General features: G+C 39.4%; 1 protein-coding gene across 1 annotated transcript in view; it reads right to left on the bottom strand.

The window, feature by feature from the left end:
- Nucleotides 1-17,138, bottom strand: part of LOC150076904 (E3 ubiquitin-protein ligase RNF217-like) — a 100,645-nt gene that overhangs the window by 42,720 nt on the left and 40,787 nt on the right. Inside the window, exon 3 of the mRNA XM_090385587.1 lies at nt 519-684. Coding sequence (XP_090241713.1) covers nt 519-684 — 166 coding nt within the window. The remainder of the gene's footprint in view (nt 1-518; nt 685-17,138) is intronic.

The raw sequence follows: 17,138 nt of genomic DNA, 5'->3' as shown, positions 1-17,138 counted from the left end.
AATCCCCTTCCCCCCCCCCAAACAAAATCAGAAATTAAATATTTTTATTATTACTGAGAGCATATAATAATAATAATGGAACACGTGAAGATGATAATAATAAAATAAAAATCGTAAATGATTTCACGCTTAAAATAAAAGAAAACATTTATGTCTCTAATTTATGCAGCTATGAAGATCCACTGCTAAAAAGGCACAATGGGATTCAGTATTTAAAAAAAAAAAAAAAATCATCAAATATAAAACTCAGCTGATTTTTGATTTGAAAACGCGGAAGCCTAAATTAAAAAGTATGTATTTAATTTTTAACTTTTAAATGCTGAATTGTTGTTTAGTTAAGGTTAAGGAAAACTATTGATATGTTACTGGTCTCGAGAAATGGGTTAGTTATCTAGATAATCCCCCTAGAAATAAAATATCCCAACCTACTTTTTTGAATTCCAGCAGTATAATGTCACTAGATGTCGCCACTTTCTCAGAATAAAATTACTTTTGAACTTTGATTTTTATTATCTTACCTTACATTTTGGACATTTCTGTGCATTTAGTTGACTTTCCGTTTTTTCCTTCGCCCACAGTTTTAGCAAGCGATCCCCTTTACGAAACTGCTTACAAGAGAGGTCGGTGTGCCATGGGGCATGGCAGTTGTAGCACCAATCCAGTCGACAAGATGGACAAGTAACTCTGAAACGAGAAATAAAATTAAAATAACCTATACGTGTGTATTTGTTTTCGTGATTAGAATAATCTGCACAGAGTCAGGTATCTAGCAATTAACACATACAACAGATAGCTTGTTAAACTGGATAGCCAAGTTTACCCGTTGACCAAGATGGCTGTTCCAAAAGCATTAGGAACGATAGTGTTGTCATTGCTTTTCATAACAAGATTCATCATTAAGAAAGAATTCTTGATTAGTAAAAACCTTCAGAGAAAGAGTAATTACTAATTGACTTTGGTTGTTTTTCCTCTAAGAAACCTGTTTTCATTTTTTTCCCGAAATAAGTTTTTCAACGGTTATGTAATTATGAACAACAGAATTCACAACATCAGGATAAGGACATAGAAAGCCACCTATATGTGCATTGAGTTAGCTTAATAAGGCGTGGTAAGGCATCAGTATCTCGACAACAGCCAACACAGTTCAAGAGTCATGAGTGCTACCGTGACTGGCTTAACAACGGTACAAACCAGCCAAAAATCACGCATGGAACAACCACGTGTGGTTCACGTCCGTGGTGAGAGTCGTTTGTCTTGTCTCGCAGCATAGCAGCGACGCAGCACAGTGGCCCAGTAACCATCCAGTACAACTTAGGAATAGCAAGATCAATATCTACATTGATTATGTGCAAAACCCAAAATATTATGCCACTAATCCCTATAATCTATGAAAGGACCATCACGGATACCCAAATTTACCGCGAGACATAAGAAACCGTCATTCATGGGCACCTCAGCACCAACAATTACTGATATGTTGAAATCTGTCACCTGATCTGATGAATCCCGTTTTCAACTGCAGATCATGGTGATAGGTATCTGCATTTGAAAAAAAGCAATATGAGGCCATGGCACCCGGATGCACTGTTGGTATTCGGAGTCGGTTCGGGGACTGTTTTCGTAACATGCTATGGGTCTTCTGATTACTATTAATTAACTGCTCAATGGGAACGCCTACCTTTCTACCGTCGCCAATAAAATATACCTCTTCATGTTGTCTGGACACACTATCATCATCAACAATACAACGCCACGCCACAAGACCCGGTTAGGGTGCTGACTGCTTCAGGAACATGACAATGAATTCTCCACTCTCCCATGGCCACCCAACTCGGCCGATTTCAGCTCAATTCATCATGTTTGAGACCTACTAGAAAAGGACATTCAATGCTATAAACAGCCACCTCACAATGAGTGCAGGCATTACTGGACACATTGCGCAAGCATGGGTAGTCCTACCACAGGACATCCTGCAACACCTTGTGGGGTCCATGCTAAGACGTTTACGGGAAAAAGATAATCCTACCAGGTATTAGGTGGCTGTTGCCAATTCACTGTATTTTTCTGATGAACCTAATATCCACATTTAATCCTTCCTCTATAACTAGAGTCGCACGAACATCATATTCAGAATCACAGGTTGAATATCTATAAAATTCTTTTCTGAAATATTAATTTCAAAATGATTGAAAGCGTTTTTTTCATCACCCAATTTACTATGAAATTCTTCAAATTATTCAGCTTTTAAGAGTTACTCTTAATATCATTTTGGTCTTCTCGTCGTGACACTCAACTTCATTCCGGAAAAGTTTATTGAAATTTATCATTTTGAGAGGGTAAGCTCTTATTAAAGGTACATTACCAGTAAACATATACTTTTATTTCCCACTACGTTATTGAATTGTGATAAGACACGCACCTCTGAATTGTCTGTTTTGCTTTATGAGGGTAATATATCAATAAAATATTAAGGTTAGCTCAAGATTTTAAGCTATATAAAAGAGTTTGACAGGAGAAGCTCGAAAATTGACTACTCAGCAAAAGTTCGATTTTCAGCGTAGAAATAAGGATGATATGAAGTGCACTCTCCTAATGAAAACCCATAGCAAATTGCAACGTAGTGGCACATCTGCAATACAGCAGCTTAAGGTGCACGAACAGCAGGTGCCCATGACACGTTTCTGCAATTTATCATTGCATAAAATGGAAGCGAAGTGCGACATAATATTCGAGTGATATTCACCGATCTTAAAGTATATCAGAAAAGATGGATTTCCCACTGTGGAATTGTCCGGAGGCATAACCTAACGTCTACATATGCAAATTGAAATGAAGGTAGTCGTGAGGATAGAACGGGAAAGACTGTTAATAAAATGCAAATCTAGTTGCGCTTATCTCAGTAGAGAACTTGAAGTATTAAAGAACATCGTGACGTCATCTTCATGGCAGCAAAAGTTTATAGAAATATCTAAAACCGAGTTGTTGAAAATAAATTGAGAAATAGAAAATATAATTTAAAACGAAATTTAATGGAAATCAGAATTATAATTACAATATAATATAAAAGTTGATTGTTTATGTTGTATATATACTCCAGTAAAATTTTCGTGAATATATTATACACAATCACATAAATATTATTTTATAATTCATATTACTTTTACATGAGAACATTAAATGATGAAGTTTGTTTTTGTAAATGGCAAAAAAGATGCTAACTGAACGAACAAACTATGAAGTGTATCGGTGGTTTGGGTACGCGTGTGTTTGGCACTGTTTGAAAATGGTGAGGCGAAGTGTCAGTCAAGTTTCAAATGACTAATTTACATATCGCAGGACACAAACTTCTGTTACTTTTATCTCGGGCTTCTGTACAACACAGTCCCAAAAACGTACAGGTGTTTGATACTATCAGTAACTTGATTTTGTTGAAAAGTGATGAGACAGCCATCTGCTGTTTGAAGTATTCCTTGTGTTCTCCAAAAGCGTTGATCTGAGAGACTTCAAGTTATGGAACAAATCACAAGGATTCTTGTTCAGAGAATTTGGAGAGTGATCGATTATTTCCCATTGGCGCAGCTGCAGTAAAACTTTCACAGCACCAGCCACATGGCAAGTTGTGCATTATTGCGAAAGATAATTGTCTCTTGTTCTAGGAAATAGTTAATATCTTATTGCATTGCTAGGTGCAATTATTCTATAGGAAAAAATGGTAGTACGCGACATTCACAGGTAATAGCTTGTGGAACAGCATGCCATAGAATGACGCAATCACAGCCGTATACAATAATCATCACTTTTACATTCTACAGTTCTCTTCTGAATTTTTATAGATTAGAAGTGATGTGCTCGTGCACTGAATTGGTTTTGAGTTCTGGATCGTAAGATCTAGTCTAGGTCTCACTCGGTGCGATTACGCTTTTCAAAAAATGAAATAAAGTAAAATCACAAACCATGGCACATGCTATCTTTTCAAGAAGATACAGCATGACCATGGTTTATGAATTCAAAGTATTTCGATGGCAGAAAATTCAGTTTTATGTATAGAATGGTATTTTAGCGTATGTTAGTTTCAATAAATTTATCTTAGTAAAAAGGAATTGAATAGCAGTGGCTTTGTTAGTTTGTAAACGTCGAATCCCTCCTGAACCCCAATAACTTCTTAACATTAAATATAATCTTCAGTGCTAAGGCAATATGCCCTCACAAATTCATTATTTGGATACTTATTCCTTGACAAATCACCGCAAGAATTGTTACATGTACTGAAGTCAGAATTTTTTTGGGTGGGGGAATGCTCACTGGTATACCCGGCTGTATGTAGTCTAGCCATATCCATTAGGCGTCAGCTGGGTGACTTTCTACAATGTGGGAGGATTTCAGAAAGAAGAAACTCAGTTGAAATAAATAGCACTGCCATATCCGCCAAAGTATTATCACTTTTGGGAACTTTGACAGATTGTCCCTCCGTTTAGGGAAAAAAACCATTATCGTTCTAGCAAGGTGCGGACTTTCCTGTATTCAGCAAAAATGGCTTCAATCGATTCACGATTTTTCTAAAAATAAAATTGATTTCCGAAAGAAGATTAGTTGAAATACTGAAGTTTCCTTAATGCGTTATTCTGATAGTTGGTTTTGTAAAAACATTAAAGTACCTGGCCTACATCCAATGAATTTAATAAGGTTGCTACATTAAATGTAACGTTAAAAAAAAGAAAGTAGGCATTGCAAAAAAAAAAAAAAACACACTGTTCTCTTTGCACGCAATGGAATGTATTAATTCGCAACCTATATGTATTTATTAGCTCGTATTAATAAAGTTTCATACTTTTCAGGTGGCGCCACACTTTGCATTTTTAACAGACGATCAATTATTGGTAATGACTGTTCACCACAGTGGCGCAAGTGTCGTTCGTGCAGAATGTATTTTAATGTTCGTTACCCAAATTTAAATTTTAACAAAAATATAAGATTCTCGTGCAAGTACCCAATTAATGTAACACACTTAAAATCTCTGAATTATGTCTGTTTATTTATTTATTAGTATTTTTTTTTTACATACATTTTTTAAAATATGTTGAAGTTCCTGAGTAGGCAATTTGTTAATCGGTAATTCTTAAAAGTTAAATATTTCCAGGAAAAAAAAAAACATACTTATTTTATTTTATTAATATAGCTATAATATTTTATAGTATGGCTGTATTATTATCAGCAGGTTAGCTCTAACGAAGCGAAAAATTAAGAAATCGATAATTTCGGTTGTCGTCAGAACTTCGATGAGAATGGAACGCTTACGTTTTGTCTTAGTCAGCGTCTCCTGTTTTGACGACGGCATTAGTTTAACTCACTTCTGCTAATTTATTTGTCAGAAAAGAAGCGGTTTTATACACTTCTAGCCTATGGCTTTCCAAGGGTGAATCCTATAGGATTAATAAACTGATAGTAATAATAATAATAGTAAAAACAAGTTACTTTAATAAATCACTTTTTTTTTAACAAGAATTCCATAGTGTGCGTGTATTCAATGGGTCAATTGTAATTTTTGGAATGAAAAACCCGATATACAGATGGGAAACCACATAATTCACCCGCTTAAGATCGACAAAGTATTCAAAATGTTTATGGATAATTCCAATCCGACGAGCGGTGTCCATCAATTTCAGAAGCCACGGGAATCGAACTGAAGTCCTTTACACATAGTGTGGAAGAGTGGCGATTTGACATATGACAACGGCATGAAAACATTTGCAGAGTGAATGATCTGCAACGTAATTATCCATTAACCTTACGCTCTGGTGTGATAAATGGTGCATAGATGTTGCATAGATGTTGCAATGGCGCATAGATAAATGGTGATAAATGGTGAATCTTCAGGGGTTAGGTTGGGACATGGACACAAAAGTAGTATGTCAAGATGTACACTGTATTATATAGTACAGCAACGATGAACTATTAGCATAGAGACGGCAAAATTTACCTCAGGGAAATGCACATTTTGCATTCAGGTCCACTGGAATGGAAGTGGACCAGTACGTATTAAGACAGAAGCAATGTATAGTATTTTGAGATTTTTGTTTCTTGTTAGCTTCTCGTTGCCTCGGTCCAGAGCATGGTGGACTCCCCATCTTAACATGAACTTCAAGTTAAAGCAGCATCTGCACAAAATGTGGAAGCAGTCGCATAGTATCCAAGACAGGATAGCCTACTCCAGAGCTCGCGCAACATTTAATAAGCAGAAATCAAAAGCAATTAAGCATTACACGGATAGAACCCTTCATAGCGGAAAATGCCCCTACTCTGAGCGGCCTTCTGATTTCCCCCTAAATCTTAAACCTGACCAGTGGCTTGACTTCATATCTAGATTTGCCTCGAACACGGAACAATGCCCTGATCTTCATACTCCAACAACTAGAATCCCGCCTGACACTGTCTGCAGTATCTATCTCCAGGGAGCAGCTTATCGCTGCCATTAATTCTACATCAGCTTCTGCTACGGCAGGTGCGGACGGAATCCCCCAATTCATTATCAAATGTCTTAGCCCATATATTTTGGATCCTCTTCTAACTATTTTTAATGCTGTTTTGTCAAGCCATTTCTTTCCCCGGCAGTGGAACATCTACCTTGTGAAGCTTATCCCCAAAATTCAATCTCCTACACTTTCTAAGCATTATCGGCCAATCTCCAATGCCTCAAGTCTTCTAAAGCTCCTTGAGAAGGTACTTCTACCCGTTCTAACTAAACAACTTCTTCCACATCAGCCTCTTCAAATCCATTACTCCCTTCCGCATAGATCCACTGTGACTAACCTCTTAGCCACTACCAGCTCTATCCTCTCTGCGTTTGAATCCCAAGCAGAGCTTGCAGTCACCTATGTAGACCTTAAAGCAGCTTTCGACTCTATAAACGTTCCTGCAATGCTGAAGCTACTTTCAGACCACTACCAGATCAAGGGAGACACTCTACAGTTCCTCACGTCACTCCTTCAAAACAGAATAATGCAGCTTACTGTCCATGGGCACATATACGAGCGAAGTATCTCTTCAGGAGTGCCACAGGGTGGTATCTTATCTGGGCTCTTGTTCACAGCACTTATCTCTCCACTTGTTGAGTCCAGGTATGATATTTTATGTTATGCAGATGATATAAAACTCCTCATACCGATCTCTCCATACGATGATCTTCTCATGATAACAAGATCAATTAATAATACATTCATGGAAATTGAAAACTACCTCAACCAGTTCGGATTAAAAATAAACTCAGAAAAAACTGAATTTATGATATTCTCTTTAAAGAAAACGCCTTCTTATATTCAGCCCATTATATTCAGTTGTGTAATTCTCCAATTCCCATCGTCAATAAGCATACTGATCTCGGGATTGTGTTTGATCCTAAGCTCTGCTTCAGTTACCACATAGACAAGCTCCTCACCCTGGCAGCTCGACTCCGATGGATTGCCAAACAGTATCTACATTATATCAATGAAGTCACAATTACTAGAAAATATATAAAAACCACAGTATACTCTCCGCTTTTATATACTGCAGAGGAGGTATGGGCATCAGCTGCCACCAGCACAATCAGGCCACTTTTTTCTGCTGAGTTTGGCTCTTATAATGGGCCATAAAAACAAACATAAACTTCCTCCACAGCTAAGGACAACTGAAATGGCCAGCTTGATTAAGATTTACAGGCTCCCCACGCTGATTAGGGTGAAACGTCTTACCACGACTATCAAAATGATGGTTGGAGAAATTTCGGCACCATCATTCTGGGAACTGTGCTCATGGAGAGTCCCTCAGCCTTCCCTCAGAGCGACTCCAACTCTATGTCCACATCTCAGCCGTCACCACCTATCTGACAGGTTCCTGCCTTTTCAGCTACGTTCATGTGCCCAGGCCTTAGATGCTGACCTTAATAAGTTCGCTTCTGACAGGAATACAGACGTCGCATTCTTGAATTGTACTTTCCTGTCCCTGATCCTTCTCCTCGAAGCTCGTATTAATGCTGCAAACTATCAATACCACCTGATGTGAAGATGGCATACTAACTTTTCAGTATGACAGTTAGTAATGATGTTGCAATGTATCGAATTGTATTTTCATCATCATTATTATTGTTGCAATAAAGATTTCTTCTTCTTGACTCTAGTGAACATTAAATTTTATTGTATGAGTAATTACAAAGATTGAAAAATGTTTTTTGAAAGAACTTATAAAAATTTTTCTACCTTTGTGATCAGCCATGCATATATATAATCATTAATATTTTATGAAAGTCATTACTGTCATACATCGAAATTAAAAGTTAAAATAAAATAGAATTCGAACTTTTTGAAATTAAATTAACCTTAAAGAAACCCCTTTATTTAAATATTTTATTCAATGATTTTGATGCAAAGTTCGTTTAAGTATTAAAAAATTCATGATTCTTCCAAATTGGCGCTCATTATCAATCATTATGCTGTAACTGTGTGTTGTGAAGTGGATATGAGCGAACGGAAAAATTACTTGATCGATAGTCCCGATGGCCGTCAGAATTTCTGATGGGAAAGAAACGCTTGGGTTCGTCTTAGTCAGCGTCTTCTGCTATGACGACATTAGTTTAATTCAATTCTGCCGTGGATGCGTCTGTATCTTGAAGCGATTGACGCCACCTGTTTTCTTTGTGCAGCCCTAATGATGCTCTGCAAATCTGCCAACTGGTGACAGCCAGTAATGGTTCTTCGGGGATTATTACCAAATACCATTTACGTAAGAGAAATATTGGGGTCAGGAGGAAGGAGATTATATATCAGAGGGAGGAGATGAAGATTATGTATCAGAGTACGCATACATTGCAAGATGGAAAATTATACAGCGGGATCTTAATTCAGCATCTTCAGTAGCTTAATTTCAGGGACAATATTTAAATATTGAGAAAACAATAAAACAATTGCATTCTCTCTTTATTTGAAAAGTTTAAGTATTCGTATTTTTTTCTTTCTTTAAATATCAGTAATTTAATGGCTCAAATATAAAGAAATCAAATGCTAAGATTTAGGAAGTTTATGGATAGGTTTGACTTCGAATTTAGAGATTTTGTGTGCGTGTGTTCGTCTTTATATGTACGAGGGAGTTTTCAAAAAAATATTTGAATTTACCCAGAGGTAGTTGTGACAGAAAGATAATTTCTGCTTGTTGGTACCTTGAAATCTCTATAGCAGCCACAGAAATTTTGGTTTCGATCTCACAGTTAATTTTTGTTTCCTTTGCAGCGCTGAATGAAGTGAAGGTCACAATGAATAAAGTGGAATAGAGATCAGTGATTTGGTTCCTCTTTTTGCAAGGGAAAACATCCAAAACAATCCACGAAGAAATGGTCACTGTTTATGGTGAAGGCTGCCAGACTGCCCAGCCTGGCAGCCCAAGTTACAGTGTTGTTGAACATTGGTATAACCAATTCAAATCTGTTACAGCAACTGTTGCATTTCTTCGGTTATGGCAACTGTTGTAACAGAAGAGGGTTGCAAAAATTGAGGCATTAATCCTGGAAGATCTCAGTATTAACGTAAAAAACTAACAAATTAGTGTAGTCTGCAGAGAACATCATCCATCAACAGATACAAATGAGTAAAGTGTTTGCTGGATTGGTTTCCAGGCTTCTGATCACTTACCAGGAGAAGGAAAATGCACAATGTGCATATGAAAGTTTGTTGATGTGCCAAGAAAAGCAAGAGGAATTTTTTTTACGGCTAGTAATGGATGAAACTTGAATTCATCAACATGATTCCAAAACCTAAAAAAATGTTCAAACAATGGAAGCGTGCAGAATCACTACCAACAGAAAAGGCAAAAGTGTAACGAACTGCTGGCAAGGTGATGCTGTCAGTTTTTTTTGGGATCACCATGGTGTAATACTAACAGATGACCTTCAAAAGTGCTGTACTGTGACGACGAAGTATTATCCAACCTTCTCATAAAGTTACGTAATATTATCTACGGGGAATGCTGTGAAATGGTGCGCACCTGCTTCAAAATAATGCTTTGAGCATTCATCTCATGAAGTGTGCCCAGGAATGTTGATTTGAAATATTGCTGAATCCTGCGTATTCCTCCGACCTTGCACCCTTGGATTTCTTTCCATTTTCTGTCCCGAAGTCCCTTATTCGTGGAAAACACTTTTCTACTGAGGGTAAGGTGACATCTGCTGCCACATGGCGACATATGCATATTTCCTTAAATATACTGTGATATACTTAATAGATAGAAAGCTACTGTACCAAGAAACATAAATACGAGTATATTTTTAACAGTGAGCCCATCATAAACCACTGCCATCATATACTCTTCTGATCCTAGGTGGTTATCCTTGCGTATAAACAAAAGATTTGGTATATTTATTAAATCCATTCATCCGAAATGGGGTTCCATCCTAAGATATCGAATGCTTGTACTTGAATTCGGCAGAACAGAAAGACTTTCTCTTCATACTTATTATCGAATAACATTTAAACTTTATTAAAAGTGACAAGTTATCCTTGAATCCATATTACGTCCGAGCAAATGCGGCTCTTTTCTTTTTAGCCTTTTTAAATTAAATTTTGAACCTTGAAACAACCTTTTTGCACAGCGTTCCCTCTTCTGAAACTTTCTCGAATGATGTTGTGATCGTGACTTTTGTAGGAGATCAAAGTAAATATTTCACTCTTAATATCAATTTTCGTAGCTCTCTACCTCTCCAAGTGCATACCACAGCTCTAGTCTCTATCTTAGCTTGACCTTAAGAGTGATCTTGCCAGCTGAAATTTCACAATTAAGGCACTGAACTTTAGTAAAGGGGTTACAGCTGCACTGCGGTTAACGTATTACTCTGTTTATGTTATTAGAAGAATTCTATTGCATACACAAGGCACACGCCGTACACAACACCCTTCACGTCTATAAGCCAGGGGTTAACTGTTCAACTCTTAGACCCGAGGTCCATAATATATTAGCGAAATAGCAAACGATAATTAGCCTTAGAAAATACAAGTCATCACTGGGAAAAGATACAGGGTGTCCTTGAAATCGACGTTGATAATGATGGAATGGTTCATTAAAATACAAGAAGTGTGTACTCAGTTTGAAGTACACACTTCTTGTATTTTGAGTTAGAGTTAAACAGATTACTGACATCATTTCCGCTTCTAGCGTTTTGTAAACATCACGAAATGGGATATGCAAATTAGATTAATGCACAAAATGTTTTGTAAATTGTCGTACTGTATTTTTTTTTATAAAACGCGTGATGAAAATGTAAGGCTGCAAAGAACGGATTGTTGCTGTGGTACAGTAACTTCATTACATGTATGGCAAGTATATAGGCATTAAAGTTAGCAGAATATGCAAACATCACTTTGTTTATGGTGTATGTAAAAGATATGCTGGAGTTGCAGCCATCGAATACTAATACCAGAATATCATTTTCCAAAAAAAGGCGACCCCCTAATTGGCGAGTGTTTGTCAATGCCCACCGTAATTTGAGGGAATGGGGTGAAATGAAAGGACACCAAGGCCGAAGCTGGTCCCGATCATATTCTACACAAGCAGAGGAAGAGGAGCTGGATATCATGACATTAGATCACTACACCAATACACAAAGAGTTGATGCAAGGACGAGTCATCCCTACACTGCGTGAACACCGGTTGCATGCAGCAGACAGTTCAGGCACTTCAAGCAGGAGATTCACTTGCGTGTGGGTAATTTTGTTTATGGATACTTCATTGCAGTACAAGTAATATTATTCAGATACTCTTGTCAATATCCTGTGGATCGGCAAGGCAACATTTATACGAGATGGACATTGAACATTCACAATCTCCATACATGGTCAGTGGAAAATCTTCACACCATTCGGCAACTCCTTTTCAAGTGGGGTTTAGCGTTAATATGTGGGCTGGAAAAAAAAGTAAGAACATTCTCAAATGATCGTTACCAAAATCACTGGATTGGTCTTGGAGGTTCCATTTCTTGGGCTGCACGCTCTTCTGACCTTAACCCGTGGATTTTTATGTGTGAGGTCACATAAAACGAATTGTTTAGGGCACTGAGGTTAAGAACGGTTCTGACTTGTTGAATCGAATCCACGACGCTGCTGCTGTTAAAAACAAGGCGCACGTGTGCAGCATTACTTTTCACGCCACGTTGAAGCCTGTCTTCTGTCACGCGGCACTCATTTCGAACATCTTTTGTGATATTTTTTTGATCATGCTACATTTCATTTACTCCTGCTGCAAAACATTATTGAGTTTCTAAGTGCCCTTCAATTAATGAACTGAACTCGAATGATCGTAATAAGCTTGAATCACCATCGTATAGCAGTGGAAGTTATTGGCACTGGAAAGACATTCACAGGATTAAATTATGTCACTCAGATCCTACAATACCTTTCAGTTTTGTAGAAGACAATTCAGAACGAATTAAAATATTTAATTTTCTAAATGAGCGAATTATTCGCACAGGTACTGCTAGTTGTTTTAAATTGTTGATATTACTTTCATTAATGGAATCTCCTTGGAATGATCCATTCGGACCTGTCGTGGCTTCAGAAATACCTTTACATTATATCTCAGAAGGATTTTCAGAGACCAGCCTCCCTTAACAACGACTGTATAACTGGAGCATCGGATGGAATTACGCATATAAGGAAAGACATCAACTAATAATTTTCACGCATTTTCAATTTTCCTCCACGAGCGATCCTTTCGGACCAATCATGGGCTCTAGAAGAACCCTCATCATATTTTAGGCTTCCAGAGCCCACCCGCCCTTCATAAACGACTACCTTACAGAAGCTTCGGATAGAGTTACTCATATAAGCAAAGACATCAGCTAATAATAGATAGTGCACCGTTTCCTTCACTCTGTCTCTCCTACCTCCTCACGGACATATAGCTGCTACACTAATGCCTCCATTCCACCACTTTCTTCAGTGCCCACTCGCCCTTCAAAAGACAAAAAGGGAAACGTCTTGTTGGAGATTGGAATAAATATAGGATGAATGCACGAAAAAAGAGGACAGAAGCGACAGGAATCCAGTATGCCGCTTTACTGGAATTTTGGATGTTGTTAAAAAGAGCAGCTATGTTCTGTATCACTTCAACAACTATTTGCCATTTATCCATACCATCAGAATATAGTTCTGCCCTCTTATTTAAAACCTTGAATTGAATTGCCTACTTTGAAGGAAATCAGTAATGACATAGCTTTTTCTCCACTGTAAGAATCCAAAAAAACCTGAAGAATTTAGTAACAAGAAATATTGATTAACTGCCGCAGTTCCCAACAACTAATCAGTGGCTAAACAGATTGAAGAGTCTTAAACAAAAAATAATTGGTCATGTTGTCATACCCTATATATATTTTCAATGTAATTCATCGTGACATCGTGAAACAGTTAGAGTCAGTGGTCTTTCCTCCCAAAGTTTGTCCAGTTCTTCTTCTTCTTCATTAGGAATTTTCGATTATGCAATGGGTTTTCTTCGACTTAAAAAATCTTCTACTGTTCTAGTCTTTCTCCACAGTTCTCTGTTTTCTGTATCTTGCTCGCTCAGTCTTCGTCTTTCCATGCCTTTTCGGACTCCATCCATCCACACATCCCTTGGTCTTCATCTCTTCCTTCTTCCTGGCGCCACCCAATTCATAATCACTTTTGGAAGTCTATCCTTCTCCATTCTTCTAGTATATCCATACTACCTTGGTTTTTTTGTTTCAATGCAAAATAACTAGAACACTAACAAGGGAAAAAATAATAAAGCAAATACGCCACAGATACGCTGTCGCCAAGGCAGACTGACCGAAATACAAGGAGCTTTTAACAACAGCGATTCGTAACAAACCGCCGTCCCTGGATCCACGAAACAACCCACATGATCTACAGAAGGCAACCACGGAACTGATAATTGACATAAGCAATCAAACCATCAGGAAAAAACATCCTCAAATGGGAGCGGTCCCTTGGTGGACTCTGGAGATTGCAGCCCTTCGGCGGAGAATGATGAAAGAAAGAAAAGACTTTCAAAGAGTCCGAAGAACATGGCCAGTAAATGAAGTCGAAGCATTAAGACAGAGATATAAACAAGCCAGAAACCAATATACCGAAAGAAAAGCAAAAGACAAGCTTGGGAGCTCCTAGTCTCCACAACCGGAAACACTGACCCCTGGGGAGTAGTCTATAAGGTAACTACCAATAAGCTTCCCAGGGCTACCACCAGGACCCAGCATGGAAATCTTACCACCACTTGGGAGCAGTCGATAAATAACATCCTATGTGCAATATACCTAAAACTAGAAATGCCAATCTTACCAGCACAGCAACACATATGTGAAAACAACAACAACTACAACAGTCAAGAGATAGAACCCCCCCCCCCTTTACCCTGGATGAACTCGGGGAGGCTGTACGTCGAATCAGAAACAAGAAATGCCCAGGCCTTGATCTCATTGAGCCCGAAATATTGAAGAAAACAGTGGAATTTCAGCCACAATTACTCCTCACATTATACAATAGATGCTTAGAAACCGGCCTATTCCCAACTGCATGGAAAATAGGTAACCTAAAATTAATACTAAAAAATCCTACAAAGAATCCAGAAAACCCCGACGCCTATCGACCGATCGCACTGCTCCCAGTGGCCAGCAAGCTGTTTGAAGAAGATTGCTCCATAAAAGAATAACAAATCACTATGAAACAGCAGGCCTCCAATCAGCAAACCAGTATGGCTTCAGACCGGGGACCTCAACTGTGGATGCACTGGGGAATCTGCTCAAGATAGTGCAGGACTGCAGACAAAAGTACTTGCTGCTCATCTCCGTTGATTTTGCCGGGGCGTTTGACTCACTTTGGTGGCCAAGCGTCCTGGCGAGGCTGAGGAAGGCCCGAGTGCCGATAAACTTGTATAAAGTCATCAAAAGTTATCTAACCCAAAGAAGAGTGGAGATAAACGTGCAGTACCAGAAACTTACGAGAGAGGTGCACAGAGGATGTCCGCAGGGGTCGGTTCTGGGGCCACTCCTGTGGAACATGGTCCTCGATGAGTTCCTAGAAATGGACCTGGGACCTGTGGGAGCGCATGCGCTCGCAGATGACCTTACCTTGACAGTGGAGGCGGACTCCAGGGCCCAAATGGAGGTGTTGGCAAACCGGGCACTACAGCAGCTACAACAATGGGCTTCCAAAAACCAATTAAGAATTTCACCAGAAAAAACTCATCAATCCTCCTCAGAGGGAAACTACAATTGCGGCGGCCCCCGCAAATAAAAATTGAAAATGTCACCATAAAATTCGCGAGCGAGCTAAAGTACTTAGGCGTAATCCTGGATAATAACTTGTCTTTCCAGCAGCACCTGAAATACATCCGGAGAAAAATCAGGGGCTACTCTGGGATGGTAGCCAGGATCACAAAGAAAGACTGGGGGTCTCAAAAAGAGAACCCTGTCAATATACTACAAAACAACTTTCATGCCAGCAATCACCTATGCAGCAGCGGTGTGGTTTCCCAAAGTGGCACTGGTTGTGAACAGAAGAACACTTGAAACGATCCAAAGAACCATATTACTCACAACAACGCGAGCTTGCAGCACAGTAAGTACCCCAGCACTGCAGGTGCTTGCCAGAGTGCTCCCCATGGATCTGGAGGTTATCCAGGCAGGGTTGCTGTTCCTGCTGTCCAGGGGAGTGGCTGCCACCCAACAGGGCTACACGGCTGATCCGGCGAACAGCCTAAAGAATGAAAAAGTCAGGTTACAGACCCACCTCCTAAACCTTTGGCAGAGAAGGTGGACTGAGACCACCAAGGGAGAAGTGACAAAAGAATTCCTAACGGACATACGCAAGATATATATATCTAAAACAACCGGTGTGATACTTCCGAGGGTACCACATGGCCTCTACAATGAAAAGCTTTTCGGGCTGGGTCTCACCGACGATCCCAGCTGTACATGCGGGGAGAGCGAAAGCTGGAGCCACATAGCTTATAAATGTCCACAATATGAGGACCTCAGAGGGATTCTCATAACAAGAATCAGATACCTTCCGAAGGGATTGGAGTCCCACTTCTTGGACTCAGAGGAAGAATACAGGGCGCTCTCCCTCTTCGCGCAGGATCTATTCGCTAGGAGCAAAATGCTAATTGCAATCAACACAGAGACTGACAAGAAACGCTACCAGATGAAACAGAAAATCGAAATTCGCGGGATACCAGACTCGACCAAATGGAACGATGACAACTGCAAGAGACGTTAGGACAGGGATTACCCCATGAGTGACATTGAAAACAGAGAAGAGACAAAAAGCAGCATAACTGCCAACAGACTGACGGCGACCTGAAGAGGGCACTCTAGCCCCCTTCACCTTTTATTCCCACATCCTTGGGGAGGGGGAAAGGGACGACTTTCGCTCCCTCCCCTTCTCGCCACCCTACATCTTCTACTCTGGTGGGGCATGGGCATGCCTCACTGAAAACTGGGGCTACCTACTCTATTGGTACCATATTTCTGTCTCTCACCCCCCCAGTCTTCTGTCTCCCCCCACTTCTCTCTTTATGCTAACAAAAGCCCCACACAACAAAAATTAAAGTGCCAAAAATCCTTTGAGCCCAAATTCGGCATAACAACCTTAGCGATCATACCCCCACGCCAACGCATATGTGTATGTATACATATGCATGTACATATGCATATACATGTACATGTGTATGTAATTGTACATGTGTATATATATGTGTGTATCGTCACTAACCTAATTGATTTTTTTAAATTTTTTTTTTATTAAGGTCCTAGCCGCTGAAATCTCAGGAAAGTAAGCGGCAGGACCTGCCAGAGTAAAACTGAGTCTACTGGGTTCCTGGTCTGCCTCCACGGGGCGTAAGTGGGGCAAAGTTGGGCCTCAGCAGGGGTCTAGCGGCTAAATGACGAGATGAACAACGGTACACGACACCACACATGAGCAAGTCCCTCACACTTTTAAATCTCTGGCATTTCCCAGCGAACTGGTTCACCCACAATGAAAGCAACGCGGAGATGGGGAAACCCCTGATGCCGTATGACAATAACCCATTTTACCTGGATTATATCAGTTTCCACTTCCATTATTCGTGGAATCTGTTCATTTCTTATT

This window comes from Mastigoproctus giganteus, chromosome 12 (assembly GCF_048544385.1).
Source record: "Mastigoproctus giganteus isolate SK-2022 chromosome 12, ASM4854438v1, whole genome shotgun sequence".
NCBI classification, from domain to species: Eukaryota; Metazoa; Arthropoda; class Arachnida; order Uropygi; family Thelyphonidae; genus Mastigoproctus; species Mastigoproctus giganteus.
This window is presented reverse-complemented; position numbering and strand designations above follow the sequence as displayed.